Source organism: Aegilops tauschii, chromosome 1, assembly GCF_002575655.3.
Source record: "Aegilops tauschii subsp. strangulata cultivar AL8/78 chromosome 1, Aet v6.0, whole genome shotgun sequence".
Classification (NCBI taxonomy): domain Eukaryota; kingdom Viridiplantae; phylum Streptophyta; class Magnoliopsida; order Poales; family Poaceae; genus Aegilops; species Aegilops tauschii.
In genome coordinates, this window is record NC_053035.3 from 441,711,085 (window position 1) to 441,726,686 (window position 15,602).

Genomic DNA, 15,602 nt, shown 5'->3' on the forward strand with positions numbered 1-15,602 from the left:
GTTCATGAATTTGAACAAATTTTTGCTAATTCAGAAAATGTTCATGAGTTTTTTTAATGTTAATAAAATTCAACAAATGTTCATGAATTTCAAAAAATGTTCCCAAATTTGAAGGAAATTTCATTGCATCAAAAAATGTTCATGAATTCCAAAAACGAACAAGGGTTTCAAAAGATGGTCATCAAAACTGTAAATGTTCATGAATTTTAAAATTTGTTCCCAATTTTGGAGAATGATTGTTTATATAAAAAGATGTTCGCCAATTAAAGAAAATGTTTAGAAATTTTAAAAAAGTTATGATTTAAAATATTAATTGTGAATTCCTATAAAAATGTGTATTTCAAAAGAAAACACGAATTGGGCCATCTGGACATGGGCCGGCGCAAACATGCGCACTCTGTCTTCTCGCAACGCACTAAGCGTCGTATAGAAGATTCCTACTACATGGGCCGGCCCAGATAGAGATTCCCCTGTGTGAAATGTTTTTGATCACTTATAGGTGGCATCCGTGGGTAATATTTTACAATTTTGAGGGCAATTTCGATGGTGTACTGTCAGAAGCAATAGCCCCTTTATTATTAGGAGGAAAAGATATCACTACTGCAGCTTAGTGTGAAAGCCAGAATATGTGGCATCCTTACAAATAGCAATAACAAAATTACAGACCTAATCATTTTCTACCTCTGTAGAATTTATTACAAGAAATACTTTATGGAGTACCTAATTTATCAGCAGGAACAAATTCGCCTTCAATCAAATATCGTGTGTTCTTCATCCATTATCCATAACTTTATTATGTCATGTATGTCTCATATTTGGATACTACATCGTGAAATGAAATTCAAGGGGCGCCGGTGCATAGTCGTCTGATTTCGTTGCGATTCGCGCATATAATAGTTGTTATGTACCGTAGTCAAAGTTCCAAGAGTGAATGTTTGTTTTTTCTATTGTGTGTATTCAAACACAATAGATAGAGTGGAGCCCATCAGGCGTATGGAGTATCGTAGTTAATTCATTGTTTCGAACTATTAGCTCTCTACCTCGTCGTCTTCTTTGAAGATCTATTGCAGTTCGTTCCCTAGGCTCTGCCGCATCGTGCTGCCGCCACCGCGCCCCCCCTTGCCCGTCGCCCGCCGGAGCTGGTCGTCCTAGATCCAGCCCCGAGAAAAGCAGGTAACAAAATTGAAGTCGTTTCTGATATATTTACGCCTTTCAATTTGTTAGATATGGCCATCGGATGGGACAGGCTCAACAACCAGTTGTTGCCAACTTGACAGCGATCGGAAATTTTAACTCTCAAATTATTCACGGTAGAAAAGCCAAACTGCTAAACTGCTGGTTTCCTAACTTTTTAGTGAGAACATTAACTACAACGTCCTAAAAGGTATGATTTTTCGCCTACACAACTATTTTCTGATGTGATGCCAACCTACAACAACTATTTACCGATGTGATGATATGCCTATGATGCACGTTTAGATTGCATCGATTTTAGTACGAGCCGCCGAACAAGGTGGAGGTGGATCCACGCCTAAATCCCAATCTTCAACAACTATACTATTTTCTGATGTGATGCCTATTACAATTTAGTACGATCGGCAAGGTAGGTGCCGATTACAATCACTTTTATGATGATGATGATGATGATGATGATGATGAGCACTTAGATAGTCCTTTTGATCCCTACAAATACAGGGAGTTACGTGGCTTTGGTGATGGTCACGAATTCCTTCACCATTATTTTAAGTTTTCAACATGAACTCTAGGAAAATGCAAGCGTCAATATCAAGTCCAATACTTGAACTAGGAATATCACTGTCCTTCTAACCATTCAATCAAACGTTGGTTCGCTCTACAAACTAAGTCAATAACTTGAGAATTAGAAATAATGAGAGGGTAAAGATGGCATCTTTATCGGTGGAATTAATGGGGAAAAGGACCCGATGAAGACATTATGGTGGAATTCATGGGAGAAAAAAGACCCGATGAGAGGACCTGATTAAATCGGTGATGAAGAGGCAAACCTACCAATGCTAATGCCATTGATAATTAGAAGAGGACGTACGTGGACGTTCATATAACATATATGAAACCTACCAACGCTAGTGATGATGTATGATAGTACTATTTTTGTCGCTAGCATATATGCATGGGACACTGATGCAACTCTAGGAAGTCACCGTTATTCAAGTCTCCAACATGGGCTCACATCGTTATCGTCGTTCCGTACAAACACTGTACTTATTTGCAAGGAAAGACCAACTAATGGGGTCTCACTCATGGGACACTCATGCAACTATTTTCCATAGAAAAAGAGAAAGGCACTAGCCAGAGACAGATCGAGTAGCCACTAGCCAGCCGAAGACCGTCAATGGCGAATCCGACCATCGTGCTACTGCCGGTCTGGGGCGCCGGCCACTTCATGCCCATGCTACAGGCCGGGAAGCAGCTGCTAGCCAGCAGCAGCCGGCCCCTGTCGCTCACGGTGCTCCTCATGCCGGCGCCGACAGCGCAGTCTGCGTCCGACATCTCCGACCACATACGCCGGGAGGAAGGGGCAGGCGCCGTGGACATCCGCTTCCACCATCTCCCGGACGTCAAGCTGCCGACGGACCACTCGGGCGTCGAGGAGTTCATCTCCCGCGCAGTGCAGCTCCACGTGCCCCATCTCCGCGCAGCTATAATTGGCTTGACCTCTCCGGTGGCCGCGCTCGTCGTCGACATATTCTGCACGCCGGCGCTAGACGTGTCCCGTGAGCTCGCCGTGCCGGCGTACGTGTACTTTACCTCCAGCGCTGCGATGCTGTCGCTCCTCTTGCGCTCGCCCGCTCTGGATGACGAGGTGGTTGTTGAGTTCGAGGAGATGGAAGGTGCTCTCGACTTGCCCGGCCTCCCGCCGGTGCCGCCGTCCGTCCTCCCGGGGACCTTGCTGGAACGGAAGAGTCCGACCTACAAGTGGTTCGTGTACACCGGCAGGCGCTACGTGGAAGCCAGCGGCATCATCGTCAACACGGCAGCCGAGCTGGAGCCTCGCGTCCTTGCAGCCATCGCTGAAGGTCGGTGCACACGTGGAGCCCGCGCCCCGGGCGTGTACCCGATCGGCCCAGTGCTGGCGCTGACGCCACCCGCTCACGCCGAGGCTGAGGAGCAGCCGCACGAGTGCCTGCGGTGGCTCGACGCGCAGCCTCCGGCGTCCGTGCTGTTCCTCTGCTTCGGGAGCAAAGGATTCCTGCCCAAGCCGCAGGCGCACGAGATAGCGCGGGGCCTGGAGCGCAGCGGCCACCGCTTCCTGTGGGTGCTCCGTGGGCTGCCGGTGGACATCTCGCGCGGCGCACAAGACCCCAGCGACGCGAACCTGGCGGAGCTTCTCCCGGAGGGTTTCTTGGGGGAGACAAAGGAAAGAGGGCTCGTGTGGCCCAAGAGGGCGCCGCAGAAGGAGATACTGGCGCACGCCTCCGTGGGGGGCTTCGTCACCCACTGCGGCTGGAACTCCATTCTGGAGAGTCTGTGGTTCGGCGTGCCGATGCTGCCATGGCCGCTGGGCGCGGAGCAGCATTTCAACGCCTTCACGTTGGTCTGCGACATGGGCGTGGCCGTGCCGCTGAAGGTGGACAGGAAACGGGACAACTTCGTGGAGGCGGCGGAGCTGGAGCGAGCGGTGAGGTCCCTGATGGGCGGTGGCGAGGAAGGGAGGAAGGCGAAGGAGAAGGCCATGGAAATGATGGTGGTGTGCCGCAAGGCAGTGGACCATGGTGGGTCCTCTTGCGCTTCGGTGAAGAGGTTGTCCGAGGATCTCCTCGGAGGAGCGGTGGTGTTGCCCAACGTGTGATGTTTCTTTTTCCTTTTTTGAGGGAAACGTGTGATGTTTCTTCTTATTCGAGTGCCTAGTAATTACTGCGGGCAAATAATCATGGATCATAGCAACAATGGAGTGTGGCGCTTTTTCTTCGGGCCCTTCTCAAACTTGTCCACGAGATGCAATAACACTAGGTTGTCAGACATCGTCGCCCAGGATCATTTCTTCTATGTCCAAATCATCCGACGAGGACGACAACGACGATGAACTCCAATCCATCTAAAAAATTGCACGCTCGTGAATTTCTCCGGAATCTCACAGGTTAAAATTGAATCGAAAGATCAGTGGGCATTGAACATACATTTCCCCGAAGCAAAGCCGACCACCCCTTTCTTCTTCCCCGCTGGCCGAAGCAAAGCAAACAAACCCCTTTTCTTCTCCCCCTACGGCCGAAGCAAAGCCGGCCGAAATCCCTTCCTCTGGCGCGCACGGCTGTCCCACGGGCGATGCCAAGGCTCGCCGGTGCCGAAAACAACTGAACCTGTCGGCAACAAGACCACGTGCCAAGCTCCGGGGCGGATCCATGGTGTCGGCGGTGGCCGCTAGCCCACGGAGACAATGGGCACCCCCGGCCTTCAAATTTGGTGGAATATAAGTGGCGCGGGGCAGCCGGGGGCACCAAGAACCGGTGGGGAGATACGGTTGCAGCGGCGGCGAGTGAGGCGGGAACGGAAGCAGGCAGAAAGGGCCTTCGCGCCATGGATATGGGAAACAGCAAAAAGAGGGGCGGATCCCGTATATATGGCGGAAATGTTCGGGACTTTCTAAGATACCGCAAAAAAATTTATGAAATGACCGATTTTACGTGATCTATTCGGGGCCGAAAAATCGCCCTCGTCCGCTATATCGGCAATTATTATTCCGGATGGCCCGTTTTACGGGGGAGATGCTCTAAAGTTGCTCTAAGAGAGTATATGTCTGGTTGACATATGCTGATTCGAATTATGTTAACCTGGCATATGTCAATCTAGCACCATGTAGCAATGTCTTGCGCCTCAGTTATAAGAGGTCAGGCCGGTTGAAGTGTAATGTACTTTGTCTCTGCTTTTTTGTCTCCTTGTTCTAGGTGGTCAATCTGCCATTATTTCTAAAACAAATCTCGCATCGCGGGCCCTCTCCTGACCATTACCGATGTTTTGGCACCGACAAAGTTAATGGCGCACGGCATATCACATTGGATAGGTGGTGCGACAAGGCGGGGTGACATCATCAGTCATACCAGCACGACATTGAACCCTAACGAAGGGTGGTGGATGTCGTACAACGTCCCCGGTGGAAAACTGAAATGGCCCACCAACCGCTACCTCCTCCCGAGGTGTGAGGAGGTTAGTTGGTGAACGTCGATCTAGGAAGGTGTGCCAACTCAGGACACGGACCCCCATTGCTCGAATACAAGAGGGTGCTATTATTGTCGTTTGTGATGCGGGGGATTTTTCACGCCTTCTCTTCTACTATGACATCCAAATCCAACCCCACTTTCAACGGCAACGGTTTTGCTTCAAGCAAACTACTTTGGAGATCCGTAAAGCTGTTGATCAGCGATGGAGCCGCGTTGAGCTCGTGTGAAGAGGTGGTATGTCTCCTTTTCCTTAGTGGAGAGGGACAGGCGCTGGTTTTTTCATAGGATTATCCTATCTTTTCAGTCCTGTAACGTCGATGTTTACGTGGCTTGTAACTGAATCTTTATTTTATTAACGAGACACGTATTATCATGCAAAAAAATATATAATATTTTAGGGATGTGTGGCCAGTCGGCCGGCCGCTTCGCTTTGTTTTAATTAAGTTTCCTTTACACGTGCGTTTTAGTTTTGTTCGTATCGTCTCGGTTTCCTTTGTTTGCAGATCTGTTTGTTAAACGGACAGAACTTATAATAAAATAATGCACGTAAAAATATTCAAAATAGGACAAAACAAAGCGGAGCCAAACCAAGAATACCTATTTCCTTTAATAGTAGGGACGAAACAAAACGGAACCAAATCAAAAATACCTATTCCATTTAATAGAAGTTCCGCTCCCTCTACAGGGCCTAAAGCATTCCATCTCCATGCCTTCACTCCCCGAGCATGTGGCAGCGGTGGATATGCAGGTGTTGTATGATCCAGGTGCCAACAGGAACAACAAAGATAACGAGGATGCCCTAATTAAATTTGCTGCCAACTCAGATGAGAAACTGGCGATGAAGGACGATGAAGAAGAACGACGACAATGATTCGAACGACAATGAGGACAACGATGTAGTGTCCTTTTCGAGGAGTGATACGTCATAAATGTATCTATAATTTTTATTGTTTCATGTTATATTTATATTATTTTGGCATCAATTTTCATCTTTTTTGACTAACTATTAATTCACTGCCAACTTTTTGCTGGCGTTTTTAAACTTTTTAGAAAAATCAAATTTTCAAGGACAAAAATAATATAATAAAAATAGTTCAAGAAATTTCAAGAAAGGATGAAGCTGAAGGGCACTGGATTCATCTGTAGGCGCCCCTGTTAGTCCCACGCGACAGGTTAGCGTGGCCTAGGGCCTGGTTGCATGGAGGGGAGTGTGGGTCCCACATGAGTCACCTCCACTGCCTCCCCACTGTTTAAATGTGCTTTCTCACATGAAATTTGTAGGCACGAGTCTCCAAGAATATGTTAATTCATAGTTACACATTTTATCATAGAAATTTATAGAAACAACCTCTCGAAATAGGCTTCCGCCCCGCTATATTTATATAGCAACCACCCGATACAACTGTTCGATCATTGCTGGGGCAAACAACACATTCACGCCCAAAAGAACAACAAGAGAAAAATAAGAGAAAGAATGCCAACAGCGTCGGATCGACAAAAGCGACGGTATCCCGCAACCGCCACGCCCTCCGGAGAATTCCACCACGCTCATATGCCGCCGAATTGCCGCATGCCAAACAACACCTTCAAGAAGGACTGTGACGACGACGACGACGCTGCTGCCCGGACGGATCCTAGGATTCCTCCCGGTACACGGAGGGAAGTGAGGGAGAGGTACACCCAACACCCTTCAAGAAGGATGGTGGAACCCACAGGCGTCACCTCGTCGGTGCCGACAAGAGCCAACATAGATTTCTCTCGACCCCTACACCCACACCCCAGGACCAATCGTCGGCTCCACCACGCTTGCCGCCCACCAACATGCGCCAGCACAGTCTTGAGGACACCACCGACGTCTCACCATGACAAACACTGCGAGGCCGGCCGGACCTAACCAAAGCAGCCGTAGACAGGGACCGGCGATACCGCAGCCGCGTGGGAGGGAACAACCTCCACCGGCTTAGGCGGTAGCAGACCGGCCGCAGCAGCAGGAGCACACCAGGCCAACTGCCCGGTCGGGCCCAGATCGGGTCCGTGAAATTCCCGCCGCCGCGCTGCAGCCGACGCATCACAGTAGCCGCCACCCCCATCGCAAGAAGCTTGACAGGCCAGCCAGAAGCGACCAGGTGGAATCCAAACCGGCCTGCCTTGACCCAGATCGGGCCCAAAGGGCACAGATCTAGGCTTGCAGGGCGCCGCCGGCCAGCGCTCGCATCCAGCCGCCACCGTCGCCAAGGGGCCACGCCGCCGCCTCGCCGCCACCCGACCAGGGCCGAAACGCCGCCGCCGAGCTGCACCGCCGCTGGAGCAAACCTACCCGAGCCGGTCGTCTGCGGCGGGGAAAGGAAGAGGCCGCCGCCGCCGGCCGCGCCACAACGCCGCGCGGGCGACGCCCGGCCGCGCCAGCCAACGGCGGCGGTGGGAAGGGGGAGGCGTTGGGGAGTGTTGGACGGAGAGGGGAGAGGAGACCGCCCCGGCCGCCTCGCTCAGGGAGGCGGTGCGGGGGGTACGGGGTCGGGGGAGAGAGGGTTTTCGGGTTAGCCCGGGGGGTTGTTCTTGTTAGCGTCTATAAAAACGAGCTCAATAAATAGACATTTATCCCCTCAAATAAACGAAATAAAGAGATGTTTATCAGAACTAAAAGAAACTGCACAAGAGAAAGGTCAAGATTTTATTAATTTCAATTTGTTTCTTTGCCACCAAATTCCAAAAGAAGTACTGGTTATGTGCGACAATTAGTTGAAGTTCTAGCTTTGCCATGGTTAATTTTCAAAAAAAAAGTTTGACCAAGTCTGTAGAAAAATATACTTATGTATACCACATGAAATATATACAGTATTTAAATATGTTCTATGATGAATCTAGTAATAAAAATAATTGGTGTTGTAGATTTTAATACACAGTAGTAGTCACGTTCACATACATTTGTTGGCCCGTGCATCCAACTTATAATTTTCTGGGTCGACATGCTCGCTTTGAAGGGATGGCCGCCTGATCCAAGATGTCAAGTATGCTTGTAGGCTCCCGAAAAACTGCAAGTCATCTTTGCAAGGATCGCCTACCTACCGCGTGTACAAGCATTGGTGGGTGGGTGGGGTGATTCAGGCTAACCCAGCACAAGTTGTCGTCACGGCGATACGAGTGCGGTGGCCATCAAATCCATTCAGCTATGGCGTCTAATCAACAGCTCCGGTGTCGCTCTCGACCATGCCCAGCCGGACGAAATCCAGTGAACTGCTTCATGCTCGGGGCAATACTCTGTGGGGGCTTCAGTTCGCAAGCAGCAGCAACCCGGGGTACACGCACACCTTCTGGAAACCTGGGCCCCCGGGAATGTGAAGATGTTTTCATGACTTCTTCATCAGGATCGATTATGGTGCAACGACAGGCTACAGAGATGAAGCTAGAAGAACGGTATTTTCTGCACCCTCTGCATGCGTAATCTGGAATCATCTCTTCACTTTGTTCTGGGAATGCAGCACCAGCATGGCACGCACGGTCTGGAACCTGGCCGCTAGATGGCGCGAGTGTACGTCGCTGAGGCAGGAGGGACACCTCGGATATAGTCAGAATGATCATCCACATAACCAACAAAGACGCGAAGAGGATTCAGTTGATCTGCTGGGAGATCTGGCAGGGAGGTAACGAGGCCACATTCAGGAATAAATATCCCACGGCCAGCAAAATCATTGGAGCAATTAGAAGAAATTTGGAACAATGATGTCTTCCTTGAGATACGTAGATTCAGAAGCAATAGTCCTTTTGTAGAGTATATTGTGTACGTGTATATTATGTATTGGGTCCATCTTCTAGTTCATCTATATAGTCAAGGTTGTGACCCCTCTCTGTACTCATATATACGTGCCTGGCGCACCGATCAATGCATTGCGATTGCATAGCCTATTCTTCTCACTCTACATGGTATCTATCACAGCACGGTCCTGAACCCTAGCCGCCGCCGCTTCACCACGCCGCCGCCACCAGCCGCCACCGTTCCCTTGGTCGCCGCCGCCATCGGTTCCTCAGTCGCCGCCACAGTCGCTTGTTGCCGTCGCCTCCCACCACCCACCGCGCCGTCCGCCGCCGCCGCAGCCTCTTTAGCCACCGCCGCCGCCGATCGCCATCGCCTCCGCATCCGGCCACACCTGCGCCGCACCACCCCTCTTCTCCCCACCCCGCGCCGCACCTCCTCCTCCTGCCGCGCTGAACCCTAGTCTGCCCGCACCAAAACCCTAGCCGCACCTCCACCGCTCCATCGCGCCATGAGCTCCTCCTCCTCCACTGTCTCCAACCCCTTCGCTGGTCCCGATGTCACCCTCGTCCGCGACCTCAACATCCACAAGCGTGTCCCGGTGAAGCTTGATCAATCCACCGCCTCCTACTCCGCTTGGAAGCGGTATTTTTCGTTGGCGTTTCGCGAGTACCTCCTCCACGGCCACGTCGATGGCACCGTGGACTCGAGCCTCATGATCCATGACGAGGAGTGGATGATCCTCGACGCCACCATCATCCACTGGTTCTACCTCACCATCTCCAGCGATCTCTTCCACACCGTGGTAGATGATGACGATGACGCCTACGCCGTCTGGACCAAGCTCAACGGCCTCTTCACCGACAACAAACTGCACCGCAAGGTCCTTCTCCACGGCGAGTTTTACGGGTGCCAGCAGCTTGACTCGTCCATCGACGATTTTTGCATGCGCCTCAAAAAGCTTGCCGATGAGCTCCGCAATCTCGGGGAGACGGTTGGCAACGAGCTCCTCATTAGCACCCTCACCGCCGGCCTCAACCAGGATTTTGGGAACGCCGCCTCCAACATCACCCTCGTTCCGGAGCCTACCTTCACTAAGGTGGTGGCGTACCTCAAGCTGGACGAGCGCCGGATGAGGATGGCCCAGACTCGGGCGACCCATACCGCACTTGTCACCGGCACCAGCGGGAGCCTGGCCCGCCGCCGCCGCGCCCCGCGCTGGTCCAGCCACCGGCGCCCGTCTACCTGCCCGCCCCGGTCGCCCCCTTCCCGCCTCCCCAGCCGGCCGCGAATGCGGGTGGCCGTCGCGGCGGCCGCCGAGGAGGCCGCAAGCAGCAGCAGGGGGCGCAGGCGCTCATGGAGGAGCAGTCCGCCCGCCGCAGCAGCCGTATGAGCCGGCCCCGTGGTACGCCGGCCAGAACCCATGGACCGGCGTTGTGCACGCCTACTCCATGCCGGTTCCACGTGCCCCTGCCCCGGGTATTCTCGGTGCCGAGCCACCATCTCACCAGGCGTTCTACGTCGCGTTGCAGCCTTACGCGGCGCCCTACGGGCCCCTCTCCTACGGCCAGCAGCCGCAACTAGGTGGGCTGCCGCTGCTGCCCCTGACGGCCCTGCCGCAGCAGCATGCTCTCCCCCCAGCGCCGTGGGACCCGACTCTTCTGGCGGCTCTTCACACCGCCCCCTCACTGTCCACCTACACCGGCAGCGGCGACTGGTATATGGACACTGGAGCTACCACGCATATGGCCGCTCATCCCGGTAACCTCCACACCTCTTATCCCGTCCACACTTCCGCTCGCATCACCGTCGGTGACGGTTCCTCTCTTCCCATTACTCACATAGGCCATGCATCTTTTTTGTCTAATTATACTCCATTATCACTGTGTAACATCTTAGTTTCTCCTGATTTTATTAAAAATCTTGTTTCTGTTCGTTCTTTTACACGTGAAAATCCCGTTACCGTTGAGTTTGACGAGTGTGGTTTTTCTGTTAAGGACGCTCGTACCCGGATGGTATTCCACCGATGTGACAGCCCCGACGAGCTCTACCCGGTTCACTCCGCCACCTCCACCACCTCCGCCGCCCCTGTCCCTCTCGCCACCGGGGTGGATCTTTGGCACGCTCGCTTGGGTCATCCCAACCCCGCCACCCTTCGTCATATCCTTCAGAGTTTTTCTTTCACGTGTAATAAACACGAGGATCACTCATGTCATGCATGTTGCCTCGGCATACATGCTCTTCTTCTGTTTAGGGCATCTTCTCATGTTGCATCGTACCCATTTGAGTTAATTCATGGTGATGTTTGGACCTCTCCTATTGCAAGTAATACGGGCTATCTTTATTATCTTGTCATACTTGATGATTTTTCGCACTATGTGTGGACCTTCCCATTGCGTCGTAAGTCGGATGTCATATCCACTCTCACCACCTTCTACTCTTATGTTCTCACACAGTTTGGTCGCCCCATTCTCGTGTTCCAGACAGATAACGGGAAGGAGTTCGACAAACTAGCTGTTCGTACTCTCCTCACCACACATGGCACGACTTTTCGTCTCACCTGCCCGTACACTTTGCAGCAGAACGATCACGCTGAGCGTGTCCTTCGCACTCTTAACGACTGCGTTCGGACTCTCCTTTTTCACGCCAATGTGCCCCCGTGCCTTTGGCCTGACGCTCTCGCCACCGCATCAATCCTCATTAACATTTGTCCATATCGCACTCGCGGGAACTTTGCACCTCATCACCTCCTCTTCGGTGTACCGCCCTCTTATGATGAGCTTCGCATCTTCGGTTGTCTCTGCTACCGTAGCATCGCCGCCACTGCGCCTCATAAGCTTGCACCCCGCTCCGTCGCCTGCATCTTTCTCGGCTACCCACCTAACACTAAGGGCTACCGCTGCTACGATCCCGTCTCACATCGTGTTTTCACCTCCCGACACGTTTACTTTGATGAGAAGGTGTTTCCGTTTCAGCAGCAGGTACCCCTCGTCCTCCCGTCGCCGCCGACCACCGGCGGCCCTTCGGTGACTCCGTCAGGTGGATGGCCCCGCTCGGCTCTCGGACCGCCTCCGGGCTTTGGCAGTCTTCGTGTCGTTGGACGAGCTGCGCTTCGCGCCCCCACACCACCGGTGCCCTCCTCTTCGGCCTCCTCGGCCGACCCCACCACCTCGGCCGGCCCCGACACCTCAGCCAGCGTCCTCGCCTCGGGCGCTGTGGGCTCGGCCGGATGCTTCGGCTGCCGCCCCCTCCCCGGCTGCGTCGCCGGCGACCTCGCCGGTAGCCTCGCCGAGCGTCTCGCCGGCTGCGTTGCCGGCCGCCTCGCCTGCTGCCACGCCGGGCGCTTCGCCGGCTGCTTTGCCGGCCGCCTCGCCCCCCGCCTCGTCGGACGTCCCGGCGTTGCCGCTTCGCCCCGTCACACGGGCCCGAGCTGGCGTTCACCATCCGAGTCTGCGGTACTCGAGCGACGAGTACCTCCTCGCCGCCTCCACCGCGGAGCTGTCCCCTATTCCTACGCCCGCTCGCGCAGCCCTTCGTGATCCTCACTGGCTTGCCGCGATGCAGGAAGAGTTCCACGCTGAAAGGATCGATATAGTTGACTAGAGGGTGGGGGGTGAATAGGCAACTATCAATTTTTAGCTTTTCTTTACCAATTTAAACTTTGCATCAAAGTAGGTTGTCTAGATATGCAACTAGGTGAGCAACCTATATGATGCAACAACAGGCACACAAGCAAGCAAGGGATACAACACAAAATAAGCTTGCACAAGTAAAGGTGAGAGATAACCAATAGTGGAGCCGGTGGAGACGAGGATGTGTTACCGAAGTTCCTTCCCTTTGAGAGGAAGTACGTCTATGTTAGAGCAGTGTGGAGGCACAATGCTCCCCGAGAAGCCACTAGGGCCACCGTATTCTCCTCACGCCCTCACACAATGCGAGATACCGTGATTCCACTATTCGTGCCCTTGAAGGCGACGATCGAACCTTTACAAACAAGGTTGGGGCTATCTCCACAACTCAATTGGAGGCTGATACGTCTCCAACGTATCTATAATTTTTTATTGTTCCATGCTATTATATTATCTGTTTTGGATGTTTAATGGGCTTTAATATGTTATTTTATAAGATTTTTGGGACTAACCTATTAACCTAGAGCCCAGTGCCAGTTTTTGTTTTTTTTCCTTGTTTTTGAGTTTTACTGAAAAGGAATACCAAACGGAGTCCAATTGACGTGCCAATTTTTGATGATTTTTGTTGGACCAAAAGAAGCCCCCGAAGTAAAAGAGTTGGGCCAGAAGAGTCCCAAGCCATCCACGAGGGTGGAGGGCGCGCCCTACCCCCCTAGGCGCGTCCCCCTATCTCGTGGACGACTCGGAGACCCCCCTGACGTGAGACCGGCGCCAAAAATTCATATAAATACAGAAACCCCCAAAAAGAAACCAAGATCGGGAGTTCCGCCGCCGCAAGCCTCTGTAGCCACCAAAAACCAATCGAGACCCTGTTCCGACACCCTGCCGGAGGAGGGGTCCATCACCGGTGGCCATCTTCATCATCCCGGCGCTCTCCGTGACGAGGAGGGAGTAGTTCACCCTCGGGGCTGAGGGTATGTACCAGTAGCTATGTGTTTGATCTCTCTCTCTCGCGCGCATTCTTGATTCGGCACGATCTTGATGTATCGCGAGCTTTGCTATTATAGTTGGATCTTATGATGTTTCTCCCCCTCTACTCTCTTGTAATGGATTGAGTTTTCCCTTTGAAGTTGTCTTATCGGATTGAGTTTTAAGGATTTGGGAACACTTGATGTATGTCTTGCATGTGCTTATCTGTGGTGACAATGGGATATTCACGTGACCTACTTGAAGTATGTTTTGGTGATCAACTTGCTGGTTCAGTGACCTTGTGAACTTATGCATAGGGGTTGCCACACGTTTTCGTCTTGACTCTCCGGTAGAAACTTTGGGGCACTCTTTGAAGTTCTTTGTGTTGGTTGAATAGATGAATCTGAGATTGGGTGATGCATATCATATAATCATACCCACGAATACTTGTGGTGACATTGAAGTATCTATGTGACATTTGTTGGGGAACGTAGTAATTTCAAAAAAATTCCTACGCACACGCAAGATCATGGTGATGCATAGCAACGAGAGGGGAGAGTGTTGTCTATGTACCCTCGTAGACCGAAAGCGGAAGCGTTAAAACAACGCGGATGATGTAGTCGTACGTCTTCACGATCCGACCGATCAAGTACCGAACGCACGGCACGTCCGAGTTCAGCACACGTTCAGCTCGATGACGTCCCTCGAACTCCGATCCAGCCGAGTGTTGAGGGAGAGTTTCGTCAGCACGACGGCGTGGTGACGATGATGATGTTCTACCGACGCAGGGCTTCGCCTAAGCACCGCTACGATATTATCGAGGTGTAATATTGTGGAGAGGGGCACCGCACACGGCTAAAAGATCGTAGATCAATTGTGTGTAGAGAGGTGCCCCCCTGCCCCCGTATATAAAGGTGCAAGGGGGAGGCCGCCGGCCAAGGAGGAGAGGCACGTCTAGGAGGAGTCCTACTCCTACCGGGAGTAGGACTCCCCCCCTTTCCATGTTGGACTAGGAGAGGAAGGGGGAAAAGGTGGAGGGGAGGAAGGAAGGGGGGGCGCCGCCCCCCTCTCCTTGTCCTATGCGGACTGGGGGGGGGGAAGGGGGGCGCGGCCCTGCCCTGGCCTCCTCTCCTCTCTTCCACCTAGGCCCAATAAGGCCCATTTAGTTACCGGGGGGTTCCGGTAACCTCCCGGTACTCCGGAAAAATCCCGATTTCACCCGGAACACTTCCAATGTCCAAACATAGGCTTCCAATATATCAATCTTTACGTCTCGACCATTTCGAGACTCCTCGTCATGTCCGTGATCACATCCGGGACTCCGAACAACCTTCGGTACATCAAAACATATAAACTCATAATATAACTGTCATCGTAACGTTAAGCGTGCGCACCCTACGGGTTCGAGAACTATGTAGACATGACCGAGACACCTCTCCTGTCAATAACCAATAGCTGAACCTGGATGCTCATATTGGTTCCCACATATTCTACGAAGATCTTTATCGGTCAAACCGCATAACAACATATGTTGTTCCCTTTGTCATCGATATGTTACTTGCCCGAGATTCGATCGTCGGTATCTCGATACCTAGTTCAATCTCGTTACCGGCAAGTCTCTTTACTCGTTCCGTAATACATCATCCCGCAACTAACTCATTAGTCACAATGCTTGCAAGGCTTTATAGTGATGTGTATTACTGAGTGGGCCCAGAGATACCTCTCCGACAATCGGAGTGACAAATCCTAATCTCGAAATACGCCAACCCAACAAGTACCTTTGGAGACACCTGTAGAGCACCTTTATAATCACCCAGTTACGTTGTGACGTTTGGTAGCACACAAAGTGTTCCTCCGGTAAACGGGAGTTGCATAATCTCATAGTCATAGGAACATGTATAAGTCGTGAAGAAAGCAATAGCAACATACTAAACGATCGAGTTCTAAGCTAACGGAATGGGTCAAGTCAATCACATCATTCTCCTAATGATGTGATCCCGTTAATCAAATGACAACTCATGTCTATGGCTAGGAAACATAACCATCTTTGATCAACGA

General features: G+C 51.9%; 1 protein-coding gene across 1 annotated transcript; it reads left to right on the top strand.

Annotated features, from left to right (window-relative positions):
• Nucleotides 1-2,193: 2,193 nt before the first annotated feature.
• Nucleotides 2,194-4,495, top strand: LOC109760239 (malvidin galactosylase UGT88C3). The gene has a single exon (XM_020319074.4). It carries the CDS (start codon nucleotides 2,372-2,374, stop codon nucleotides 3,827-3,829), a length of 1,458 nt encoding a protein of 485 aa, XP_020174663.1. The 5' UTR covers nucleotides 2,194-2,371; the 3' UTR covers nucleotides 3,830-4,495.
• The last annotated feature ends 11,107 nt before the right edge of the window (nucleotides 4,496-15,602 follow it).

Coding starts and splice junctions, on each gene's coding strand:
- LOC109760239 (XM_020319074.4), top strand. CDS start 2,372: ATGGCGAATCCGACCATCGTGCTACTGCCGGTCTGGGGCGCCGGCCAC.